The sequence below is a fragment of the Phaethon aethereus genome, assembly GCF_964289735.1.
Source record: "Phaethon aethereus genome assembly, chromosome: 3".
Classification (NCBI taxonomy): Eukaryota; Metazoa; Chordata; class Aves; order Phaethontiformes; family Phaethontidae; genus Phaethon; species Phaethon aethereus.
Genome location: NC_138576.1, coordinates 51,112,221 through 51,128,705, shown reverse-complemented (window position 1 = coordinate 51,128,705; position 16,485 = coordinate 51,112,221). Strand labels below are relative to the sequence as shown.

The window sequence follows — 16,485 nt, the reverse complement described above, 5'->3', positions numbered from 1 at the left end:
CCCACCCTTCTTCCCAAGCTCAACTTCACTCCAATTTTCTCTACCTCCTACCCCGAAGCAGCACAGGCGGATGGGGAACGGGGATTACAGTCAGTTCATCGCACGTTGTTCTTCTCACAGAAGCCACCCCTGTAGCCCCCCCGCTACCAAAACCTGGCCGTGCAAACCCAGTACAATAGGTAGCAAGAGATGATTGAGGTCTACCCATATCCTTCTCTTCTCTCCGTTGAACAAATCAAGCTGCTCAAGCTTCTCCTCATATATGGTATGCTCCAGAGCCATCACCTTAATGGCTTACCACCAGACTCATTCCAATTTGTGAAGATCTCTGTTGTACCGGGAGAAGAGAGTTGGAAGGGGAGGGAGTGGTACAATTCGATAAAATGCCCTAGATGCAGCCTCATGAGCACCGAATATCTTCTCCTCTGACATGCTGGCTATGTTCCTGCCAACGTAGCCCAGTGCAGGCTTAGCCTTCATCTGCTACAAGGATGCACTACTGACACATGCTGAATTTGCTCTTCGCCGGGACCCTTCATGTCCTTTTCTGATCCGAAGAAGGTATTTACTCTGTCCTACCTGTATTTTCAAAAGGCATCGCTAATGGCCTAGTTATCTTAAACCGACTCACTTCCATACCGTCCTTTTATCAGCCTGTCACTTGCACTACTACATGCATTTCAACATAACACATATCTTCCTAATAAAATCTGTATTGCCCTGTATCCCTTGACACAAGCAATGTAATGGTAAACACTGAGAGTTATCAGCCACGCCTAAAACCTGTTTTAAATGAACAGCTAAGACCTCAAAGGTATAGTTTCAAGCTTTGCAAATTTACGCAGAACCAACCACTCCAGCATTTTGTATTTTACATTCTGCAGTATTTCTGCACAGCAGCAAAGCAGCTGAGATGGACAGGCAACAGAAAGCTCAGCCCTGGAGCTCCAGCCACTACAGCTGGCCTTCTCATAACTAATCTTTTAATTACACTTTTTTCTACACTAAGAAATACTGATTTTAAATACAGCCAAAAGATGCATCTTATTGCAAGCACTGAATTTCTAAGCTTGTTTAAAAGGAGGAGATGTTGTTTGAGTGTCCTTTAAGCCTGCTCTCTAGTATGGGGGAAAAACACTGAAAGGTGGATTCACTTAACGGTACAAACACTTTCTTACAAACAGCCCAGCATGGCTGATTCCTACCATCCCATTGCTGATCTGCAATGCCAGGCACAAGAAAAATAGTGATGTCCTTCTCTTTGGTTACACCTTGAAGCTAACCTGTGGAAGCAAGCAGTTAAACCTCTCCCAATATAGTCATAAATGGAAAGTGAGTCACATAGTTGAAGTATACTGTCCAAACAACCATGTCAAGCACATAACTGATGCCAAAACATCAAACTGGGGTGAGCAAAGAAAAATGGCATGTTAACAGAGCAGAATAATTCAACAAGTGGGCATAAATGCAAAGACAACTACAAAACCATGTCTGAACATCAAATATGACAACTGAAGCCAAGTTTCCCGCTAAGCACATCAAAGTAACTACTGCCTGAGGTTTTATTTGCTGATTAAGAGGGATCATCAACCTCAGTTTAGTCTCAAGCCTGATAGGTTTCCCCTTCAAAAGCTAGAAGCAAAGTATCCTGTGACTTCCAGGTTGCCCAGTATACAGACATAAAAGGAGAAAAGACAGAAAATGCTATCATTACTCACAGGGAACCAGCAAAACCGACTTCTTTTAAAATTGTTTCTAAAGAAACTTGATTCCCAGAATTGGCATAATGTCATTAGAAATAGACGTTATGCATTTTTAACTGAAAACTACTTTGATTATACAAAACCCATCTTATAGGAGGCAAATGAGTCTGTGAGTAAACGACTACTTTTGAACCTGAAAGTGATTCATGTGAAGTATCTAACAGTAATTTTTTAACCTTTGAAAATGGGAAAGTTATCTGTTCTCTAATTCAAAGCAATAACAAGAGAACAAAAACACATGCCCTTCTAGTAATGGAACCATCTTTTCCTTTCCCATTTTACAGCAGCTTAATCCACATGCAGGTTTACAGTTCCTGTGTGTGTTGGGTTGACCCTGGCTGGATGCCAGGTGCCCACCAAAGCTGCTCTATCACTGCCCTTCTCAGCTGGACAAGAGAGGGTAAATATAACAAAATGTTTGTTGAGATAAGGACAGGGAGATCATTCACCAATTACCGTAATGGGCAAAACAGACATGTTATTTCTGCCACTCCTTCCTCCTCAGGGACAGGACTCCTCACACTCTTCCCCTGCTCCAGCGTGGGGTCCCTCCCACGGGAGACCGTCCTCCACAAACTTCTCCAACATGAGTCCTTCCCACGGGCTGCAGATCTTCACGAACTGCTCCAGCCTGGGTCCCTTCCCCGGGGTGCCATCCTCCAGGAACAGACGGCTCCAGCCTGGGTCCCCCACAGGGTCACAGGTCCTACCAGCAACCCTGCTCCAGCCGGGGCTCCTCTCTCCAGGAGGCCACAGGTCCTGCCAGGAGGTGGCACCAGCGTGGGCTTCCCACGGGGTCACAGCCTCCTTCGGGCATCCATGTGCTCTGGCATGGGGTCCTCCCCCAGCTGCAGGTGGAGACCTGCTCCAGCGTGGAGCTCCACGGGCTGCAGGGGCACAGCCGGCCTCACCGTGGGCTTCCCCAGGGGCTGCCGGGGAACCTCTGCTCCGGCGCCTGGAGCCCCTCCTGCCCCTTCTTCTGCTCTGACCTGGGGGTCTGCAGCGTTGTTGCTCTCCCATAGTCCCAGTCCTCTCTCCAGTGGCAAATGCCACGTGCCGGTTTTTTTCCCCTTCTTAAGTATGTCATCCCAGAGGTGCTTCCAGTGTCGCTGATGGGCTCGGCCTTGGCCAGGAGTGGGCTGGCACTGGTGTTATCAGACACGGGAGGAAGCTTCCTGCAACTTCGCACAGAAGCCACCCCTGCAGCCCCCTCACTACCAAAACCTTGCCACGCAAATCCAATACATTCTGATGAATGACTACAACTTATACCAGCTAATCTGACTGTATCAATTTGTCTGGCTAAAAAAACCTGTGCGGTACCCTGCAGACTATCAGATGCATCAGGAATCTCTCATGCAACACAGCAATCCCCACCCAGGGCTAAATTTCCTATAGCGGCAGATAAGGCCAAGACAGAGAGTGCCACACACCCCACAAAAGCAGGTGAAATAGAAGACACTGTTTATTCATTAAAATTAAGTCTGTCAGAAAGGATACTTGTATATTACTTTATGAGTACAGCAGAAGATAATTCACTGTACAGCAAGCCAAGGAGATACTCCTAAAAATCAAATCCAGCTACACAAGCATTTATAACTTCATCATCACTAATGACAGTGACACAAAGAGAAAAATCTGAAAGCTACCTTTCCTTTGAAGTTGTGCAGATACAAAACTGCAGAGTTTAAGATTTTTGAGCTGTACTGCCGGACAGCAAAGCATCACCATATACAAAAATACCACAATTTAACTTTCAGTACTAGATATTTTTAATTCAGTTACGAATGAACAAATCAGATGTAGAGTATTACAAATTGTGCAAAGGAAACTGTCCTAATGCTCCTATGATTCTCAGATGTGAAAAGCATAACTGGAAACATGTGTTTCTTAAGCCATAATGTTGAACCTTCACATCCCTCTAACACAACTGAATGACAATTCTGAACACCCGGTGTACTTCGGGTGGACCTACAGGTTTCAATGTACTCTGACACCTATAAATGAATGTACCAGGATAAGGAAAGCAATAGCGCATAGTACACAGCCGTGACAATCAAATAACAGAAATGATGCATGTAATAAAATGATTTACTGTAGAAGATAACATAACAGAATCCAGGAAATCAACTGCTGGACTCATACTAGTGATTACAGTTGAAGTTATAAATATATCCACTGCTCTATAATCCTAAAGAAAGCACTGATCACCTCTGTTTGACAGATGACAATTTCTTTGAATGTAAAACCAAATCATGCAAACTAATATATGCATAATTCTGCAAATGTCTGATGTTATTCACGTGCATAAAAATTTACATGATTCATCCTGCACCTATTTATGAAAGCAACTATACATATTCAATTTTCTGGAGTGTGATTTATTATATCATTTGAAGGATCAAGTTCTATACTGCATCCTACGTTTCTTCATAAAATAATAGCAGAACTTACGTTATTTCAAAGAACAACCTGAGCACATTCTTCATTCAAAGACTTTCACATACAAAATCTTTAACCACATCCTCAGTTTGTTACAGATGGCAAAACTACGTTAAGGTCAATGCAGCCGAGCTCATCGGAGCAAAAACGGACACACTGACAACGATGACAGAGCAGCTTTTATGTGTGTTAAATTGTTCCATATAACGTAATGGACATACAAAGAAATTCCCTACCCATTAAAAAAATGAAAAAGAGAGTTATTTTTCTGACAGATGTAAACTACCATGCTTGTTAACTGGTAACTGTAATTATGATGAACTTTATTTTAAAAAAGGCAGTCCTTAATTGAAAATAATCTAGATAGGTAACAGATGATATAGCTAGTGTTCCTACAGAATCCTAAGCACAGATACAGGCAAAATTACTGCTATAGGGATAAGGTAAACTAGTTTATGATACTTACAGGCTAATCTTTGTCATGACTGTTCTGGAAGCATCCAAACTCTTCAGCTTCGAGCTGTCCAAATCAGAATTCGTCTGTCTCTCAGCTGACACACACAGGTCTCCATTTTTAATCCCATCAGTACGCATGAAAGCTCTTCCATCCGAACCATTACCATGCTTTACTGCCTTGGTCTCATTTCTGCCTTCAGCAAACACCAAGGCAGTGTCTTCTGTCTTATCACCCAAAGAAACTTTGGGAGACTCCAAGCTCTCTTCCCCAAAAGCCAGAGGTATAGTTCCTTTTTCCACCGAAGTTCTTTTTGTTATTGGGTTACTCTCTGGTGATGCTAAAGGTTGCCTTTTTGAGGAGTAATCTTTTACCTGAGCCTTCAAACAAGTAGGGGAAATGGGGACAGCGTCCAACTGATTCTTTTTATATGATCTTCTCCTTGCAGGGGTTGTGTTTGAGATCTGCTGCTTGCCTTTGTCAGCTTCAGTTTTAGATGCTCCTTTGTGAGCTGATCCAACTTTTAGGTCCTGATTATTACCTGGGGAAGAGGAATACCTTTCAGGATTCTGTTGAGGGGACTTCACTTTTCTTTCCGAGTTTATTATCTTGTCTGAAAACACCTCAGAAGGGACATCATCCTCAAAGACAGATTCTTCTCTTGCAGTAGTCTCAGTCTGGTTTCTCTCTCCATTTGGAATGTCACTAGACGACTGAGATTTTCTTCTTTTTCCAGATCTTTTATTAGCAGATTTTTTATCCATTGTGTCCGAGTCACTACAATTTTCTTCTGATGTAACAGTCACAGGTTCATTAAGGAGTTCGTCTGTTTTTCTTAGATAGATATCAACTGTTAACACTCTAGCAGAATGTGCGTGTTCACTCGCTGCAGATTCCAACTTGTATGGCAAATCCTTTGGTTTTGCATGCCCAGGCTCCTCAGACACCCACGTGTTCACGAGCTGTTTGTGGCTTAAGATACTCTTTTCTAAGTCTTCACTAGACAAATTTCTCAAGCTTTTTATGAAATCTGGAGTTGTGGAATTATTTATATCTGTGGTGGATTCTTTCTCCAGTTCCAGGGTTTCCACATTCAGGCTACTCTCAAAGAAAGAGTTTTTAATCGTTTCACTGCTGCTGCTCCAATCTGCTGACCACTCACTGTCAGAAGAGACTCCCCTACTACTCCATTCTGAGATGGTATCACGATACAGCGGTACTACTTCCCCACTGAAATTATATTCCTGCGTCTCAGAAATGGCACTTACGTTTCTCACTTGCTTCTGTACTTGAGGAGCTTCGTGTCCTTCCTTTACGTGCCTACAGTAGATCGGCTGCGCTCTGTGAAGAGAAACTGAGCTCTCCCCTTTCCGATGTGAAGCGTGCTCTAGTGAACTTTTGACATTTTTCCTTTTCCCTGTACCAAACAAGTTTCCAAGTCTTTCCAAAACTGGTTTCTTTTTGTTCTCTTCTCTCGAAGAATCAGGAAATTGTGAGGTGGACTATAAAAACAAACAAACAAACAAACATTTGGTTAATGTAAAAATTGTTACTATAATACAATTGTCTGTATTAACAACACCTATAAATGAAAAGGACACAGTGAATGGGAACAAACCAGCTTGCTCAACAATATTAGCTCTCAAAAAAGAACAAGAAAAACACAACACTCAAAAACTCAATTAAAATCCAAAAATCCTTCTGTATGTTTTTGCCTCTGTTTATAAGTACGCTCATCTTGCCTTGCAATACCAGCATTATATGTCCCAAATCTTAAACTTTTGCACAATTAGTTAACGTCACCCAAAGTAACACAGGACGGCATCCTGGTGCCTGCAAGACTGGGGACAAACTGCTTGGTCGAAGTTTTCCTTTCAGAAACATGAGTGGGGAGTTTAACTTTCCTCTCCATACTGGCTAAGTTAGTTTTGAAACTTGTGCCGGTATAGAACAGTTTCAAAAGCATAAGTCATATTACAATTCATACATTTCTCGTTAATGAAGTCCAAGATGTACTTGACTTGTGTTTTGGGCTAGAAAATCCAGAACTGTAAAAGCCACCACATCATTCAATGAGCATTACTGGGTCAAATACTGCCCTGGATTACACCTGAAGTTTTCCCTTACAACTTCTAATTAACATGGTAAACAGGAAACACGCAACAGCACTGCCGAGTATACATGCATATTTGCATTTTAATACATTAGCACTTTTTACATGCCGGTACGATGAATACTTGTTTTGAGATGTCCATTTCAAAACGCCGCGCGTACTCCCTACCGCGGCACCCCGGACCCCCCCAGGAGAGCGCGGGTGGCGGCTCGGCAGCACCGAGGCCGCGTCGGCGCGTTTTAAACTTTTAGGGCGTTTTAAACTCTGTTTTTGGGTTGGTGTTTTTTTTTGCCGCAGAGGCTGCGCCCGCCTGCCAGCGCCCAGGCACCCCTTCCACCGCCGCCACCCGCGCCCCCACGGCAGCGGCGAGGTCCCCTCCGCCGCCGCCGCCTCCTTCCCCGCGGGGACGGCTAAGGCGTACCGGCCCAGCACCCACCGCCCTGCGCAGCCGCCGCCCCCGGCCCGCGCGTTACCGGGACGGAGCAGCCCCCCGAGGCTGCCCCGCCGTCCTTCCCCGTCCCATGAACGGGACGAGCGAGAAGGAGGAGCCGGGGCGGACTTTTACCCGCTCCGCATCCTCGCCGGGCTCCGCAGGTGCAGGCGCTTCGCCTCCCCGCCCCGCCGAGCGAGGGGCCTCACCAACGGCCCCGACACTCACCGCCCGGCCCGGCGGTCCCTACGCGGAGCTGCCCCACACGCCAAGCCACGCGCCGCTACCCGCGCGGCTGCCCCGGCGCCAGCTGTCTGGGCGCTCCGCCTCGGCCCGCCCCCGCAGCGCGCCTCGGCCCGCCCCGAGCCACCTCCCGCGGCCGCGGAGGGAGGGAGGGGCGGCGGCGCACCGGGCCCTCGCGAGGGCCGAGGGGCACGGGGAAGGGCGGGCGCGGCCTTCGAGGGGGCGGCGGAGCGCCAGTGGGCGCCGCATCCCGTACGTGCCCCAGCAGCCTGCGCTACGGCGGCTTCCTTGTTATTGAGGGCAAAACACCGCCCCGGGCGAAACCGACAAACTTTTGATGTCGAGGGAAAAGCGCCAAGGGTGGAAGGCAGGCGGCTCGCGCCGCCGCGGCGGCGGGCTGCTCTCCGGGATGCCCGACGTGAACCAGCCTCCCGGACCGGGAGAGGACCGGCGCTCTCCCTCCGCCTGGGCGAGGGGCGGGGGCGGCGCGGCCCGCGGGCACCGGTTTGTCTCCGGCCGCCATGCGAGCTGCGGGCGCAGCGGCTGCAGGGCGTGGCGGCCCGCCCGGCCCCGGCCGCGCGGAGGTGCCGAGCCCGGCAAGGGACCGGGAGTAGGCGTCGCGCTCCGCAGCCCCGCGGCAGGTGGGGCATGCTGGGGCCGGGCCCCGCCCGGCGGCTGGGGCCCTTGTGGGAGATCTCGGTTGGAAGCCCTGCGGGAAGATGAACTCGCATTTTCCACCTCGCACCGGCGGGGCCGGCGGGCGTGGCCGCCTGCGCCTGCCGCCTCGGCCTGCCCCGGGCCGGGGCCCCGGTTGCAGGGGACCGGGGCGGTTTCCCCTCGCCCGGCCCTGGCCCCGGCCAGGGCGCAGGGCGGCGTGAGAATGACTCCGCGGCCTAATGGTGCCGGCGCTCTCCCCCGGCGCTCAATTAGTATTTAATGTTTAATGAATGCTAAACTAGTCCTCTTCTAATTAACGCTTAATTACTTATATGAGGTGGAACAGCTTCAACAGGAAGGACCACGCAAGTCTTACTCGGCGCTTCTGAGGGCTCTGTGCGGAGGCGGTAGAGACACCAGGTCAACCCGCCTGCAGCTGGCCAGGCGGCTCGGCCCGCAGCGTGTCTGGCCCTCTGGCTATTGAAGAAAATAAGGGCTTTTTTACACGGTCTCTTCCTCCTCCGAGTGAAAAAGTTTTAAGTTAGTTATTCTTTGCTTCATCAACAGACAAATACTTGGCCTCTGCTCTGTAAGTCCCCCAAAGGTGAGTTGTGGAACGTGGTCTTGGCTCCGGAAGAACCTCATGGAGCCTACTTAGCGCTGGTGGAACGGTGTGCAGCAGCAAAGCTTGCCCAAACACATGAAAAATACAGAAAACCTAAATTGGGGAATATATAGAGTTAGCTTATACTGCAACCAAACAGAAATCCATGGGAACACTTGTGTGTCCCTACCTTTCTTAACATGTTACTTACACAACTGACAAGCAGCTGTACCACCAACGAAGTGCTGTGTCCACACATGTAGTGATCTTCCCCCAGCAGCTTTCAAATAGGCAAGTCTATGGTCATGACCCTAAACTTAAGGTTTTGGGCTGCGTTTTTGTGGGGTGTTTTGGGGTTTTTTTTTTTAGGGAAAGTGAAATAATCTGCAAATGAGAAAATATGATGTCTGTTTACTCCCTCCCTCTGCCAACTTCTTTCAACCAGTAGAACCAAAACACTCAAAGAGCAACATTGAGGGCTGTGTTGAGCTCATACAGCTCAGACAGTTAAGGTGCTTTAGTGATAACAAAACCAACTATAAATTTCCCTATCAGATGCAACAATCATGAGTAATGCAGCCCAATTACTATCTAATTTCTTGAATCTATGGGTGTATTGCCAGTACTAATTACAGGGAAAGGATAAGGAGACAGTAATGAACATTGCTAGCTAAAAACAAGTAAAAATAGGAAATTTGTGGGAACACTGAAAGCAAGCCAATAAGGAATGAGTGACACTAATTTCTCTGAAAACTCATAATTACAAGTGTGAGGAGGATGCCTATATTGTTCATATTAAAAACTAAGTGAAACACCAAAATAGGGGAAATTTAATTTCATTATGGTGTCAATCTGCATATTAATATTTAGATGTAAAATAGATGTCAGTCCTCTAAATTAGTTGGGATTTACATTATCAACCTGACAGTCATTTATTAACACTTGCAGTCAAGCTTTGGGTTTACAAGATTACGCTTGGAAAAATTAGTTATTTGAACTGTGGATCTGGACTTTGCTCTTCCCAGCAGCTGATTTTCATAAAGTCCATGGGAACTTAATTATCTTTGAGACGTCTCCCCCTTTCAAATGTAGTTTAAACTGTCCAACAAGTTCAAAAGGTGTTGGATGGAAGGGAGGAGGGACAGCCAGCCAGTCCAGTCACATAAGCCTTGTTTCCTCAGGGAACGAGGCTAAAGATTTTTTCTTGAAATAGCTGCCCTATGTAAACTGTTTTGAAGTAATTTCTTCATACAAAGTACCTTAATTACATACAACTCTTTCAAAACACATAAAAGGCCAGGTACTTGCCCTGAAGAGCTTGTATTTTAACTCAGATAAATGTAGGTGAGCCAGTATTGCCAGTGCAATAGGGCACAGAGACGGAGCTTCCCAAGAGGCTCCAAAGTGGGGCCCAGCCTGACAGAGCACAGCACAGGAATGCTTGATTTCCAAAGCGCAGCACGGAAATGTTTGGTTTTCAGAAGGCAAGAAGTATCCTTGCTCTGTGGATCAGGCTGCTTCAACGTGTTTCTGCTCGAGCATTCTTACCCTTGAGACATTAGCCGTTTCAGAAATCCCTGATCAAAGGCGTTGGCAACTAAAAAAAACAGAGGACTTGCCTATCTGTTCCTTGGACAGCATGGAAGAAGCCATTTCAGGTACACTGCATGAATCTTTACAGCGGTGTTCTAATCCGAAAGCAAAACGCCTTCTTCTTAACCAAGAAATGTAAATCTTGTTTGTATTTATATTCATACCTGTTTATGTTAGCATTAAAATATTTCCTCTGTTTTTGGCTGGGGTTTTTTCTCATTAGGTAATATAAGTTGCCACAGCCAAACCCCTAATTTAACAATGTAATTAAACATGTGCTTTGCTGGTCTCCAGTGGAGAGAAAGCATAAGCTACTGTGATTTGTTGATTCAGAACTTCAGGCTGTGTCTCAAGGGATCAATTGGATGTTATTTTCTTAGATTAGTTCATCTGAGTCAGTTGAACATGACTGAAAACACTTCTTAGAGCATACATTATAGAAAAAAGTAATATTTTTACGAGTGATTAGCAACTTTGTGGTAACTAATAGGTGGTAGTATCTAGTGTGGACAGTTCTGTAATTTAAACATTTATTTGCTAGCTTATGTGCACCGTCAGAGGGGAAAAAAGCAATAAACAATATTTAGTGAAGAGTAAGTTTGAGCTTTATGATTCACTAGAAAGTCATAAATAACTGGATTTCAAGTAACGTGAAAACCTATGAGACCCTTCTATCTTGAACAATTCTAATAATGTAGGACCCTTCTAAATTCATACTGGCACACCAGGAACTTGGGGTATCTTCAAATCACAGTATTGTAATTCTCACAACCATGAGAAACAGAAAGCCTCAGAGTTCTAGCAGTCACATGATATCCCAAAAGGTGCATTAGCCAAAAGCATTTAAATAAATAAACTACTACTCTTCAGGCTGTAGCATTCTGCAGCAACTGAGACTCAAATATTCAACACCAGTAGTGTCAGGCTTTGGTAGGCTGAAAATTTGGCTGGACTATTGCTGGCACAATGTGCTGTAAAAATATTAGTAGGAAAACTGGAAGGAAGGAGGTACAAACAAAAGCTAAGAGAGAAAAGTCTGAGCAGCACAAGACCCACTTGACTCCCTGTTTCAAGTCCTACAGTGAGAAGATTTCATACCACTCTCCCACAGGTGAGTGCCCTAACTACTGGCAGGGAGAGAGGGAGTTGTAGATGGAAATAAAGGCTTAATGCTTTCGCTTGTGTTCTTATTTTAAAAGCATGGGAAAAAAATTGTACTTAACAAAGCATTTAACCTGAAACAATTTTTTTCGGCGATTCACTGAGGGGAAAAAAGCAATTATATTTCAAGTTAACCTAAACAATTTCTAAACTTAAGCAGTTACCTTATGCCGTCAGTCAACTAGATTTGAATTACTTCAATTCACTATAATAATTTTTCCTTGTTTATGCTGTCCCTTCACAAAGCCACAAAAGTGGGGTTACTATTACGAAAAGTAAGACTTATGTTATTTTAACCCATATACTGCCTTCTTCCAATACCAGGAGTTTGGCACTTACACATTGAACTGTTTTAGCATTTCTTTTAAATGTATCAGATTCCAGGTTGACAGTGTCCTCTTCAGACACCTGAAGTTTAACAGGTCCTCCCTAGCATGGAATTTACTCCCTGTCTTTTCCAGCTCTTTGCCTGCTACACTTTTACAGAGGATATAAACAGTAATTGCTGGATTTTAAACAGTTTCAGTTGTACCTGAGCTCTGTATTCAGGGAAGGTAGTTCTCTAGATCGGGGAACTTACCTGAACAACCAAGGAGCTATAAATGTCAAACTGTTGAACAGAGTGAAGTGAAACAAACACAAGTTTTCTTAATAGTCATGTTTTTCCACAAACTATATTTTCTATTTTCTACTAAGTCAGGATATTTTAGCAAAGCAGTTCATGTCTTCAAGAGAACAGGATCTATGTGCTTCCAATTTATTTTTGGAAAAATAAATTTTTTGTAAAACTAAATTTTTTGTTCAAATATACACTGAAAATTGACCATTTTGCAACATTATATAGACTAATGAGAATACTGAGCCTGCATGTTTAACTGATTTTTGAAAGGAAAGAATCAGTTCAAGAAGTATAGATGTATGTGTAAATCTCATATTATTTCTTAGGTGCCAAACACAGAGATTTAGATATTGGATGTACCAAAAAAAACCCAGAAAAACTGAAAGAAGGGAATCATGCAAAATCAAGTAAATAGAAATCTTTTTAAAACGCTCAGGAAAGACAAAGAATCATAAATAAAAATTAAACAGATCTTTACATGAGTATTTCGGAAAGGAGTTTGATAAAAAAGAACAGGCATGTCAGAAAAGGCATGCCTGCTCCCATCTCCTCTTCCCCAGAGCTAGTTATTTCCATATACTAAAATCTTCACCCCCTCCCCTTCTGTCAACAGCAGCATCTGTCAGTTAAAGAGACGCTCTATAAAACTAATGGAGATCAGTTGATTTTAAAAAATTAATCTTGTATTAACCTGAAGATTTCTAGTGGGGTTTAAAGATGGTGAAGAAAAGAGAGTGCTGTTTGCCTTACCATGATGATGATAATTCTTTTTGCTGTTTACAGAAGAATAAACAAACTATGGTGTGTGAGATGCAGTCCTGGGTGTCATTAACCAAACCCTTTTTCTTAGCAATCCTCCCACGCTTTAACCCCTTCTTTCTTCTGGCAGCACTCAGTTAAAAACAAGCAAAAAAGGAAGTAGTATCTGACTTGAGCCTTTCCAACTGATAAGTCATTTGGCAGACAAATTATAACTATGAAAGGGACTCAATTAGAGGATAGGAGAAAGAGCTGCAGAAGGGTGGCAGCAAGTCCTTCAGTAAGCACCTCTGCAGACGCAGAGAACCTGCTGCAAAGAGCTATGAAGTTAGTGTTGGGCAAATGCCTTACGTGCATTAATTAACATGCAATACTAGAACGTAGATCTGCAACAGAAGGAAAAACTATACCACACACGTTGGTTCTCACAAACTTGATTACTGTTTTCTGATCCACATTTAAGATGGCTAAAGAAAAAAAAAATCACTCGTGCCTTTATTCGATAAGAGATTGATTTATACAGGCGTCCTTGGTTCTTCGCCTTACTGAGTTGGTATATTAAATCTGTATTTTTCTAGCGACTCGTGGTAAAATGATACTAAAAAGACACTTGAAAATGCAGAAAAGAAGCATCACCAGAAGTAGGAGCTGGGATTATTCAACACTGAAGAACTGAGAGAATATTTAAACTCTCCTGAACTTGGAAGGCTTCCAGAAATAAAATTATATGCAAAAAATAGCATTAACATAAATTATTGTACTTGTAACTGTTTGTGTTTCAATGTAAGAGAAAGTGAGAAAATTTTGTATGAGTTAGCCTCACATCTTTGCTCTCACGATTTCAAGTCCTGCTGCTCGGTCAGAGCCATATCATTAGGTAATCTAATCAGTGTAAAGATTAAGCAAGGTATCACTGCTTTTGAACTAAAGAGTGAAAATAAACATGTATTATCTGTGTTTTATTCTAAGAGACAGGAACTTGAAAGTACTTTTTCTGTTTAGCAATAGAGGATAAATGGCAAAAGCATTTTGGCGGGGAAGAGATGGGCTTGGATGTCTTTAATCCTCCCTAACCAGAAGCCACAACTAATAAATGTAACCCCTTTCCTTTTTTCAATTCTGAATGCAATTCAGAATGATAAAGAACGTTACATAAGTGGTTTTGCATTTACTAGATCTCTTTCTTCTAGGTTTGCAGGTCTCTCTCCTGTCTTGTGAGAGTGTACTGTGTCCTGTCACTAACTCTAAATGGTGTAGACTGGTAAGTATAGATTTAACATATGTTGTCTAATTTAGATCTATAGCTCACAGTAACACTTCCCAATTCCTTCTAGATTAAGTACTTATGTATAATTACTGGAGATGGGAAGTAGGATTCTTTTGCTGCAAATCTAAGAGTGCCTGTATGACAGGCTAAGCTGTAAGTCTCTGGAAATCAGCTCTCTCTTAGGCACCATCAGTCTTGATCTCTTCTTGCTTTCACGCAAAATCGTTGCTGTCAGTAGGAGCTCCACAGTCTTGAAAGCATGAGACATTTAAAAAAGTCTTGCAGCATTTCAGAGCACATGCGAGGATTTCATAAAAGCATCAGAAAATTCCCAGAGCAACCCAAAATCAGGTACTATGACAAAGACTGATAGTTTTCACTAATACTACTGAGCTTACAGTCAAACAAAAACTGCTGGTTAGGTCAGCTAAAAATGCACAAGTGACAAGTCATTATGTTTTTCATTCTGCATTGTTCTCATCTAAGAAAAAGCATTTTAAGTAGAAATCTGAACGTATATCTTTGCTAAGCACTTAGATACAGTAAAACCGATACATATTCGAGAAGAGAAGTTATGGACACTGAAAACACCTTTGAAATCTGACTGTGGAAACTGTATTAAAACTGTCAGATTCATTGTGATCCTTAGATACTCTAACCCGTCTCCTCAAGACTGTTTATACATTTTTACATTAAATGATTATGGGACAAAGAGGAAATAATCCTAAGGAGCCACATATATTATTAGCCTTTGCCAAACACAGCACTGATGTGGCTACTCTGTGTGGGCTAACTGAGCTGGCTCCTCCTGGGCTGGCCTGGGCATCTCTACATGATTCTGCATGTAGCTCAAGAGCAAGGCAGGATTTCTAATACGGTCCTGTGCCCAGTCTTTCTTGTTAGCTAGCTCTAAGTGCTCAGCAGGTGAGGGATACAGATTGTCTCACTCTCTGCTTGCACTACGTAGGAAACCTGGGTCCTTACCTGCAGTTTTAATTCAGTCTAGGGAAAATATGCCTAGGAGGTAGTTTAACTAACTAAAGCACCTAAGTGTTTTAGTCCTTCAGCGGCTCTAGCTCTAGATACCTAAAAGTAATTTGTTATGTCATTTGAAATTTAGAAAAACGGGGTTCTTTTCATTGGGTAAAGCAGGCAGATAGTCTGAAACTATAAATGGAGACCCAAAAGCCTTTTGCTAGCAACACGAGGACTTTCCCCAGGTCAGGCACAGTAGAAGACAGGCTGTCACAGGCATACAGGGCAACAGGGAGAAAGCTGTCCTGAGCACTGTGTTGTTCATGTGAGACTGTAAAACTGCTAAAGAATAAAGACAGTAAGCAAGCTGCAAATTGGACTGCTACTCTGACCAAATCCAAATTTAATAAACAACAAAGTGAACTGCATGTTTGACATGCTTGCTTTGGGAAGCTGACGTGATGGTCCTGAAACAGAAAAAAATTACTGTGTTTACGACTCTGAAAACCATTTGGTCAGATGAAAAATGACAATATTTAATCAAAGTGTATTTAAATATGCAGTTAATAGAATCTCTCTTCTCCACCGAAGTTCTCATTAAATAGCTAAAAATTGCGCAGTGTAAGGCCACCATTTGGTACCTTTAAACAAACAGAACCTTTCAACTGAAATGGGTCTCAAGTCAAACCCCCAATATGAAGGCACCCAAAGTAGCAGCTGCTTTGGAAAATTTGGGCTTGACAGTCTATGTGCTTCAAAGAGCCCTTCTATAAAATGTATGAAGTGTTTATACCCCTTGATAACTTCTTTGATGTACAGATCGTTCATCATGTGCAGATTGAAGAGTATTAAGTACAAGGAACTATTATTACTAAAATACCTTATCCTGACTTTATAAAAATGGCTGGACATCTCATTTTACATTTGAATTACAATGTTATAATTTAGCATTTATTCTAAATAACAGTGTTCACCTAGGGCTCCCAGAATTCCCTCAAACTAATTATTATAATAATTATTACAGAGAATTGCCTTACTATTAATTAGAATAAACTTTATAAAACCAGTACAGAGAAGATAGGAATGACTCAAGACCCACTGGTTCCCTGAAGTGCAGTGGGCAAATATTAAATCAAGTGGAACAGTCCTACAAATGCTTTGCTCTTAATCCCACGATTACATCAGTATCGTCTAATATTCATCATTAAGCAAGAGAAACTTCTAACAGAAAACGTTTTAATGAAATGCATTTATATTCTTAGGTGTGTTTATTTTAGGCTCTGAACAGAACTAATTAGTATATAAAACATTAAAATAAACAATACGTGTCTGTCCAGAAAACAGATACATTATTACTTCTGAAGAAAAAGGGAGATGTATGTTTTCCTGCTATTACAGATATATT

The 16,485-nt window shown here is 43.2% G+C and overlaps 1 protein-coding gene across 1 annotated transcript in view; it reads right to left on the bottom strand.

Moving 5' to 3' along the window:
- CRYBG1 (crystallin beta-gamma domain containing 1) overlaps positions 1–16,485 on the bottom strand; it is a gene marked incomplete at its 5' end in the record, with an annotated part of 65,656 nt that overhangs the window by 36,527 nt on the left and 12,644 nt on the right. The window contains one exon of the mRNA XM_081998387.1: positions 4,672–6,161. Within this exon, the coding sequence (XP_081854513.1) occupies positions 4,672–6,161 (1,490 nt within the window). The remainder of the gene's footprint in view (positions 1–4,671; positions 6,162–16,485) is intronic.